Genomic DNA, 10,830 nt, shown 5'->3' with positions numbered 1-10,830 from the left:
GTGTCGCAGCGGAGAGAAAACAGACAGCCTACCTCGCAACGTTACATACAATCAACTACAACTCGTGCGGAATAGGATAGATACCGGGAGTTGAAGAGGGCAGCGAGACGCATTTGCAGACAAAAAAAAGAGAGAGAGGCCGAAATGGAATCTTATATATAAGTATGAAGAGTTTGACAAGCTGGCCGACAGGGTTAATGCTCGAAAACTCTATGAAAAAATGTGGCGACTAACAGAAGCTTTCAAGAGCGGAGTATACTCGTGTAGAACCCCAGGGGTAATCTAGTAACCGATGCCCAGAGCATACTAAAACTACGGAGGGAACACTTCTCCAACCTGCTGAATGGCAGTGAAAGCATAGCACCACGAGATGTCGACAGTCATCTCAGTAGACTGTACACGATGCATCCGCTCCGAACCGTGAAAAAACGCAACAGTCGGTTCGCCAGGTTATGGCGTCTGTATTTTGAGATGCGCATGGAATAGTTAAAAAGGTGTCCTACCTATTGCATATATATGCATATTTCTCGATGATAGAGACATAAGAATAGACAAAATTTATCGCCTCAAAACAAAGAGAACTTAAGTTACTTTGTCAACGAAATTTTGAAATACGATTTTTCATAAAGTTTTGAAGATTTTGAGGAAAGAGGAAGAAAAAATTAATAAAGAATTAAGTTACATACATATGTGTATGTATGTGTGTCCATATCTATGTATGTATGTACCTTCAAATATTTGGAAATAAGATATTCACGCTGAATATATAATTATCAGTTCGCGATCAGTAAGTAAACGGCTCATTATATAGAATAGCATACAGTACACTTATAACCAGCGAAACTGTTATCATTCTTGAAGAAAATTTCTTGAGAAAACCACAAAATGATACTCACAATTTGACATGCAATTTGTAACAATAACAAAACTAATCCACTTGCATAAAGGCAATTATTGACTTCACTTACCCAACAAAATAATTTTTTACACTTTGCGATCAACACTTTCTTTTACCAACAACAAAGACTATACGAGTTGGCAACGATGCTAAGAACACTTGAACACGCGCCTCGCCGTCTGGCCCGACGATCCACAAGAGCAACACTTGCGTCCTATTGGTCGAAGAAGACGACTATCGATCAGCGATCGCCACCAATAGGAACGCGACAACAACAATGCACGCCAACACTTGGTGCTGATGCATGAGGCTGTGTTGTGCAGCTGTAAGTAGAATAGGAAATTACTTGTAGTAAAGGCAACATATAAAAACAAAAACAACAACATGTGTATGTATGAATTTGAAAGTGGAAAACTGAATTTTCTAATTACAGGCGTTTTAAATTTTGTTACTTTTGCCTTAGTACCTGCCACATTTCAATTTGGTTTAGCTGTCTATTTGTATGGATGTGCAGCCATATGGGCGTAAAAGCAGATATGTTTGTGGAAATATTGTTGTATGTGTGATAATTTCCGCTTCTAAGCAAATATTGAAACAATTCTTTGCTTTAAGTAGTCATCTTAAGAGGAACCAACTGAGCGCACACGCGGCACACTTTCGCAAGCAAGCAACGGGTGAACAGTTGGAGCACACTCGCCGATCGCATAATCGATATTAAATTGTTTTAGAGGTGATAAGTGCGAGTTTAACGAAGAACAAAGTGAAATTAGCAAAGAAAATTTCGAGAAAATTATTAAAAAGAAGACTGATACTAATTAAAGAATTTTAAAATTTGAGCGCCGTCGGCTTTAAATACATAAAAACCACGACCCAACCATACAACCTCGCGCCATAATGCCCGGACAATACACGCCACCCACATCGCCAACCCCATCAGATCAAACCATAGCGCACGATATGCACCACAATAACATGACGCCGCCGCCACAAACGCTAGCCACCTACTCACCGAACTCCAGTAGCTCCACCATATACTCGTGCTCTTCGGCGGCCAACAGCAACAACTCACCACCGCCGGCGCCACAGAAGGAGTCGCGCATGTTGCGCACACCGAAATGTGCACGCTGTCGCAATCACGGCGTCATCTCTTGTGTCAAAGGTCACAAAAAGCTTTGTCGCTGGCGTGAATGCTGCTGTCCGAACTGTCAGTTGGTTGTTGATCGGCAGCGTGTGATGGCCGCCCAGGTGGCGTTGCGACGTCAGCAATCTATGGAAGCATTGGAGGCACAGTCGAGTGGTCACAGCGTGTTGAGTGAAGATGCTACAGAAACAAGCACAACAACACAAACGTGTGGTAATACGGGTGTTAAGACAACTTCCAGTTCATTTCGCACCAAACAGGCGCTGATCGCGCAAAAAAAGATCTACAAGCAACGTTTGCGCTCCCTACAACAAACCACGCTGCACATAACCGCTGCTATGGAAGGTGAGTATTAAATGTATACAAAAATAGTTATTTAGTTTAATTTGGGTAATCATAAGCAATGATTTTTAAATGATCTTGCCGATCGTGACGCCACACAAATTTTTTTCGGCGAATTAATTTTTTCATTCATTCACTCAATCATTTTCATAGATATGATTGGTGATCTTGCTGATCGTGCCACACAATCATTTCTGTTTCTTCATCCATGTAACTTACTTTCTCATTCATTCATTCAATCGGTTTTTTGTTTATTCATTTGTTGCTCAATTGAAGTTCAATTTGTGGGGAGAGTCAGCTCATCAGCCGGCGCACGCTTTGATAGACAGTTTCATTTGGCACCAGCTGTCGACAGCTTCCATATTACGTGTGCACCCTCCAGAAATCACACACAAATCCACACTCTCAGTGTGTGCTGAATTTACATAGCTCCATATACATATGTAAGTTGTTCGAAAGGATTTGGCATTTCCCTTTGTATTTCTTTTCACTTGTTGTTTTTGTTTTTTGTTTTTTGTTTACACATATCAACAATTCACCTAAACTCATCAGTCGAATGTGGTATCAATCAAAAGTGTTCTGGTAATGCATTTATTTGCTAATATTTGAAGCGCTTCTGTTATACATCTGTATGTATGTATATAATTGACTGGCGCGTTAATGGATTGGTAATATTTTCTTATTTTGCCACAGCAAAGAAATTAGCTAATATGCATATCTCTGTTAGAAGCAATTTTTGTTGTTTCTTGATGGATATTATTTATTATTTTTTGAGCTCCAATGATTGAAGCAAGCAAATATAGTAAATTTTGTGTTACCAGTTGCCACACTGCCATAGAGTTTTTCAATATCTAAACCTCGACGGAACATCGAGGTTTGATGCTTCATCGTGGAGAAACACAAATTCACTAAAGCTAGAGCTTATTACTTCCATTTACACCAATAACCCAGTAATAGATATGTTCACACGTTATGATACCCTAGTAGTCGTCTAATTTGGAAAAGGTCTATATAATCCAGTCATTATAGTAAGTTCACCTCTGAATTCGATATACCCATTTATATGTCTGTAAATACTTGTATATTGACACCCTAAAGTTGTCTCAAAACCTACATATGGTAGGGTATATCGAATTCCGAGATTCTTACCTAATTTAAGCTTAAATGACTGGACTAATATGAGGACTATTATGTTTAGTTGTCGGGCCATTTTGACAAACGGATAAATCTGCTAAGTGCGTCTATGCTAATTCAGTTAGCTCGAAACGCTCTTTGATTTGCGCTATACATCTTAGACAGTGACGACTAGCCGTCCAATTGAGTTATTTTTGGTGCGAGACTCACCTCTATAATCACGTTGCATCCTCTAAAATATTTAGGCTCACCACGTGAGTGCCAATGAGACAATATCCACTAAGAAGACCTAACATTGCGGCGATGTGAACCCTCTCCAGGGTTGTGCGCTGGGTTTGGGACCCGCCACGTAAAAACATTCCCAATGAAAGGAAGAAAACTGCCTCCGCTGTTGTAAGCTCGGCTATAACCGCGTAAACGAAATCTACGTCAATGAAGAAGACGAAGAACTTCGCTAAAATGAATCTTTTACGTTGCCTTCTGGGGTAGAAGGTCAGAAGTGCTGCTTTCTGAGCTTGCGGGAGTCCCATTGATCCACTGCTACTGAGGTCATGCACTCCTTGATTAACTTTAAGGTCAGTTTGGAGAAGTATTTACATCTGCTGATTTCTTGGTGGCTGCCACTTCCGCTTAAAAAACACTACAATGGTCTGACTGTCTGAAAGAAAATTTGAATGAGACCTCTCGACAGAAGCTTTCCACTCAAACTTTCCCCTTAAGCTTTATTCCTTCTACCCGTGAGAAGGCTCACTGCGCCTCCGATGCACCCAAGTAGCCGTCGGAGGTATATATGTATGTGCGCGGAGAAGATACCACTAGGAGTAGACTCCGCGACCCAGTAATCCAAGTTATCACAGAAGCATTGAAAGAGGATTTCAGAATGTATTTCTCTCGGACGCTGAATGTATTCGGTTTCTTGGTACATTGTCATATTTATTTTTACGTACAACTTTAAATAGTTGGTTAGCCATAATTTCCTTGAGGGTATGCAAGAAACTATGAAATCGTCTATGTATGTTTGTATATGTGCCTTGATTGAAATATTCAAATGAAATTATGGCGGTTATTAAAATTTCCGACCATTTGGCTTTCAGCACTCTGAGTTTGTGAAAAGCTTTAAATATTGAGTGATTTTCGAGGAAATTAACAATTTTAATGGACATGTCATTACATGAAAATTATGTTGTAGTAATAGATGTGTATAATATGTTACTATAAACATATGAATGATATGTTTATAACTTATGTACATATACCAAATGATCAAATTTGATCCGTACTGCCAGGAATATAAAACTTTACGCCTACAAATTTTTTATTTTCATCTTCAACAAGAAAAAACGTTAACTTCGGCTGCACCGAAGCTAAAATACCCTTCACAGGTGCATTTCTTTTAGTAACTATGTGTTCAGTTTGTATCGAAGCTATACGCTATAGTAATCTGATCTGAACAATTAGAGTAATCCATGTCAAATTTCGTGAAGATACCACGTCAAATGCGAAAGTTTTCCATATACATAAGCCTTTGATTCCGATCGTTCGGTTTGTATGGCAGCTATATGTTATAGTGGTCCGATATCGGCAGTGCCGACAAATGAGCAGCTTCTTGAAGAGAAAATGATGTTTGCAAAATTTCAAAACGATATCTTAAAAACTGAGGGTCTAGTTCGTATATATACAGACGGACAGACAGACAGACGGACTCAGCTCAACATACTGATCATTTATATATATTATGCTTGTATAATTAGAATTGATGTGTTTTTCAATTTGAGCTTGTAATTATACGAAAACCAAACTTTCCACAGGTGTTGACTCACTTTTGACGCTCATAGTACTTTATAGGGTCTCCGACCTTTCTTTCTGGGAGTTACAAACTTCGCGACAAACTTAATATACCCTGTTCAGCATACCAACGATTGATACAATTTTCCACACACTCGCTACAATCCTTGGCTAGGAGGGCCATCAGTGCCTGCAGCGAATAGTAGTTTCTTTTTGTTCACCATTAGCTAGAATATTGAACAGTTTCGACATCATATTAATGTATCTATGTATGTATGTATGGTCCTGAGCTACTCATCGTCATTTTTGCAACAAATTCAAGGCTTTTGGAACGAGTTGAGTATTCATACCCAAAACATTAACTAAACTATGTTGAGCCGATCCAACGCTCCGATGGCAATGCGAAAAATAAGCCCTGTTTCTTTCGTTTTCGTTGTTATCTTAGACGGACATCTCGCATTATGCAAATTTTCAATGAGCTCACAACCTGTACCAAATGCTTTCATCCACTCATGATTTGTGATACAGTATGCTCCCTTCAGTAGGTCCGTAGTCATGATTTCATTGGAAAAACAATCAGAAATTCTCCTATGAAATTGTAAAACCTTTAGTATAAAAAATATCTGCTGCATAAAGTAATTTGTCGTGTGATGTCTAAAAAAAATTAACTTACATACATACAGTGGACCAATAAAGTTTACATACACCTAGTTCTATTAAATTTCGACACGTTTATTTGTTTCAAAATGGATAAATTTTGTGGTTTTTTTCTATCCATTTCATGATATGTATATTTAGCATTAGATATAGCATATCAAAATATTTTTTTTTTTTACACAAATAAAAAAAATTTAAGTTAAAGCTTAAAATGAGCATAATTTATATCAAAAAAGTTTACGTACACTTATGATTGTTTATATAAATCAAAAGTAATTACAATACTTTTAACGGGTTTTGGCCTACATTTTGTTGCTATTAGTGTCCCTAGACATCGTTGTATGCTCCCCACTCAATTTCTAGTATTATTTCCGGATATTTTGACCCATTAAGTCCATGATCCAGCTTTTTGGCCTTATTTTGATGAAATTCGATGTTTTCGAATACGGTTTTCCAAAAAGTTCCAGATATTTTGAATAGGATTAATGTCTAGCGATTGCGGGACCTATGGAGTTATTTTTATTTCCATAACAACCATTCACGTACAAGATAAGTTGTGTGTTTTGGGTCGTTATCCTGTGGTAAATAGAAATGGCTGCTATTAACAGCCGATTTAAGCACACTTAAAATTTAAATCTTTTTCTTAAAATGCTCAGATACATATGCTTATACATTTTTGAAATGTACACAAAAAAATAAATCCCCAAACAGTAAGGAATTTGTTGAAGAGTGCTGGTTATCATAGACGAGTCGCGCGTCGTAAGCCATACATATATAAGGTTAATAAAAAGAAAATGTTGGCGTTTGCTAAACAATATTTAAACAAACCGTATTGGTTTTGAGAAAACATTGAGTTCACCGACGATTCAAAATTTAATAAATTTGGTTCGAATAGATCACGAAAAGTGTGGAGAAAGATCAATGAAGAGTCGCAAGGACAAAATGTATTGCCAATGGTAGAGCACTGTGGGGGTAATGTTATGGTTTGCGGGTGTATGGTTGCATCTAGAGTTGGACATTTGGACTTTATTAGTGAAAACATGGATAAGCATATGTATCTGAACATTTTAGGAAAAAAATTTAAATTTTAAGTGTGCTTAAATCGGCTGTTCATAGCAGCAAACCCAATTTCCAACAGGATACCGACCCAAAATACATGTCTTATCTTGTACATGAATGGTTGTTATGGAAATAAAAATAACTCCATAGGTCCCGCAATCACTAGACATTAATCCTATTCAAAATATCTGGAACTTTTTGGAAAACCGTATTCGAAAACATCGAATTTCATCAAAATAAGGCCAAAAAGCTGGATCATGGACTTAATGGGTCAAAATATCCGGAAATAATACTAGAAATTGAGTGGGGAGCATACAACAATATCTAGGGACACTAATAGCAACAAAATGTAGGCCAAAACCCGTTAAAAGTATTGTAATTACTTTTGATTTATATAAACAATCATAAGTGTACGTAAACTTTTTTGATATAAATTATGCTCATTTTAAGCTTTAACTTTAATTTTTTTTATTTGTGTAAAAAAAAAAATATTTTGATATGCTATGTTTAATGTTAAATATACATATCTTGAAATGGATAGAAAAAAACCACAAAATTTATTAATTTTGAAACAAATAAACATGTCGAAATTTAATAGAACTAGGTGTATGTAAACTTTATTGGTCCACTGTATGTATGTATGTGCATGTGGACACACTCTCTTTGTAAGATCACTTTTTTCAAACCGCAAAATACTTAAATCACACAAAAAATAACTTAAAAAAATATGACTTATGAACGAACTAACTACTCAAATTTCACGACATACATACATACACTTATATGAACTAAGTATATATGTATGTATATACATATGTATGTAAGTGTTGACCACTGGCAGACAGATCGAGGGCCAGACTGGTGCCATACTGTCTGAGACGGTGCAAACAAGCCAGACACACTGTCGCCTCCGAACCGAACACCAGCGTCTACGATGAAGATGCCCACAGCGAGCCACACTTAGAAAATTCAATTACTTAGTAATTTGATGCTTTAAGATGCGTAAAATAGTATAAACTGCAGTGCAGGCAACCCACACACTCACCAAAACATGTACAATAAAGTTTCAAAAGGCCAAATGCACACAGTAAACATTAAAAATAAATTTAAAAAATGTTACAAATGCAGGAAATGCAGCCACAGCAGCAACAACAATAAACAAAAAAGTTCAGTGCAACTGAAAAAACACATAAGAAATATGAAAACAATAGCAAATTACTGTGGACTAACCATTTGTATTTGTAATTGGAGTCATTTGTGAGGACATGTGCTGCCGATATCCTGCAATTTGACTAACTCAAGACACGCAGACGTTGGGTGAGGCACTTCAACATTTCTTTAGGAGAGTGTGTGTGTATGTGTGTATACTTTGACTCATTAACCATACATCCCTGTCAGAGACTATGGAGAAATGTAGGCTAAAATGGAAAACACTTGAAATTGCGCGTTCCATCTGGTTTCCAGAGAAATCCGTTGTTTACGTGAATGCACGCGAAGTAACTCAATTGCAGCGACAGACAGAATTTACAACATCCTTTTGCTCGCGCAGACGATCAGCCACTCGTGAGTGTCAATTTTCATCAAATTACCAATACAGCCAATAGGCTGGTAGTGTCTAATTGACGAATTAGTTACTTTCTCCGTGGAGTTGTGAAAATTTCACTGCTGAATGCATCGGTGCCATTCAAACACTTCAAAAAAACAAGCAATCCTTCTACCATAAAATCGTCGTATTTGGGTGCTGTTACCCATCTCCGCTACAAAATGCACCAATTATTCACTTAAATGTGTTAAAACTATCACACACACACACACATACTGATTTTAAGCGATACTTTTCAATAATATGCTGCTTTCATTATTTTTCCAGAATACAAGCAACGTTTTCCCACCATCAATTCACCGTTACTGGAGCGTATCCGTAAGCGACGCGCCTTCGCCGATCCCGAACTGAATTGGGTGAATCTGGATGCCGCCACATTGCTGTCTACAACGACACCTCTAACACAATTTCACACGACTGATGCGCCGCATGCAACAATCGCCATGCCCAACACACTGCCACATGGTCATGGTAGCGCTTATATGGGTTCGCCGCCACTGCCGCCCTACTTTGTCACGCCCACATTGTTTCCAGCAGCTGCGCCTGACACCTATTCCTTCTGCAGCGGCTTCGAAAAATGTCCTGCTGTTGCTACCGCCGCTCCGCCATCCATCGACTCGCATTATGCTCCTTTACCGCTGTGGCATGCCAACCCCTTGTCAACGCCGACAGCAGCAACTGCTTCTACGCAAGTGTCACCTGCTACCACGCCGAATGGTGCGCAAGCGCAGTGTGTGGACTTGATTGCGCCTGTTAAAAAGCCAAAACTTAGCTTTTCCATTGAATCAATTATTGGCGTTAGCTTATAAGGTTGACATAGTTCATAAAAAAAGCTTACTAATTTTAGTTTTATCAAGCAATTTTTTGTGTAAATACTTATATACATATAATATACATAGTATTAATATGCATTTATCAGTATGTGATTTTAATGTTTAGAATAAATTCAACTTAATTAATATTTATATGCTTCATTATTATTGATTAAAAGCAAAAATGACGTCGTCCAATAGCTTTGCGGGGTCAAAGGTTGAAATGGTAAGTTAAGAACTATTTATGAGCATAAGATTTTGAATCCATTTAAAAATGTAGCCAGGTCCTTCTTCACTTGGTCCTTCCAACGGAGTGGAGGTCTTCCTCTTTCTCTGCTTCCCCTGGTGGGTACTGTGTAGAATACTCTCAGAGTTGGAGTATTTTCATACATTTGGATGACATGACCTCGCTAGCGTAGCCGCCATTGCCAATGTGCTAAGGGCCATGAATCTTCCGCAAAACCTTTTTCTTGCAAACTCGTAACGCCGACTCATCCGATGTTGTCACCGTCCATGCTTTTGCACCGTATAGCAGCACGAGGACTGTCAACAGTGAAGTGTGAGCCAAGTCGCGAGAGCGACAACTGTTTGTTTGATGACAGGAGATATATCGCCTTGTTCTCGTTCACAACTAGACCCATACTCGTCGCTTCTTTGTCCGACCTGAAGAAAGCAGAAGTAACGGCGCAGTTTTTTTATATGCAATGACATTGATGTCATCGGCGTACGCCGTTGTGCGCTCTTATACAAGATTGAACCTTCTCTACTCAGATCTGCAGCTCGAATTATTTTCTCCATTAATAAATTGCAGAATTCGCCCGATAGGGAGTCGCCTTGTCTGAAACCTCGTTTGGTTTAGCGGAGATCTTTCATCCGAGGCTGTTTTCTTTATTTTTTTGATGTTTTTTAAGTAGCGGGCCCCAAACCCAGCGCAGAACCCTAGGGAGGGAAGTTTCGCCTCCTCACTTTAGCTTGCCTTCAAACGGATGTTGCTCGAAAACGCAGAGGATAGTTAGTTTAAGACCGAAAATTGTGAGCTGCTTGAGCCAAATGTAAAGAATCGTTTCTGGTCATTCGCAAGTGAATGCCGCTCAAAAAACTTTCCTCACTTGCGTGATAAAACAAGCAAAAACGTTAACTTCCGAAGCTATAACACCCTTCACAACTGTTTGCATAGCAGCTATTTTATAGAGTGACCCGTTTTCGGCGGTTTCGACAAATGAGCAATATATTCAGACGGACAGACGGGCAGATAGAAGGGGATGTCTAAATCGACTCAGCTCGTTATGCTGATCTTATATATATATATTTATTGGGTCTCCGACGTTTCAATCTAAAACATCGCAATAAACATAATATACCCTATTCAAGGTATAATAGACTTAATATACCCTATTCA

At 38.4% G+C, this 10,830-nt stretch overlaps 1 protein-coding gene across 1 annotated transcript; it reads left to right on the top strand.

Moving 5' to 3' along the window:
* Nucleotides 1-1,792: 1,792 nt before the first annotated feature.
* Nucleotides 1,793-9,428, top strand: LOC120774571. The gene is made up of 2 exons (XM_040104304.1): nt 1,793-2,384; nt 8,887-9,428. The coding sequence occupies exons 1-2, from the start codon at nt 1,793-1,795 to the stop codon at nt 9,426-9,428; spliced, it is 1,134 nt and encodes a 377-aa protein (XP_039960238.1).
* The last annotated feature ends 1,402 nt before the right edge of the window (nt 9,429-10,830 follow it).

This window comes from Bactrocera tryoni, chromosome 4 (genome assembly GCF_016617805.1).
Source record: "Bactrocera tryoni isolate S06 chromosome 4, CSIRO_BtryS06_freeze2, whole genome shotgun sequence".
NCBI lineage: Eukaryota > Metazoa > Arthropoda > Insecta > Diptera > Tephritidae > Bactrocera > Bactrocera tryoni.
This window is presented reverse-complemented; position numbering and strand designations above follow the sequence as displayed.

Coding starts and splice junctions, on each gene's coding strand:
- LOC120774571 (XM_040104304.1), top strand. CDS start 1,793: ATGCCCGGACAATACACGCCACCCACATCGCCAACCCCATCAGATCAA. Junction 2,385..8,886: donor CATAACCGCTGCTATGGAAG/GTGAGTATTAAA, acceptor TTATTTTTCCAG/AATACAAGCAACGTTTTCCC.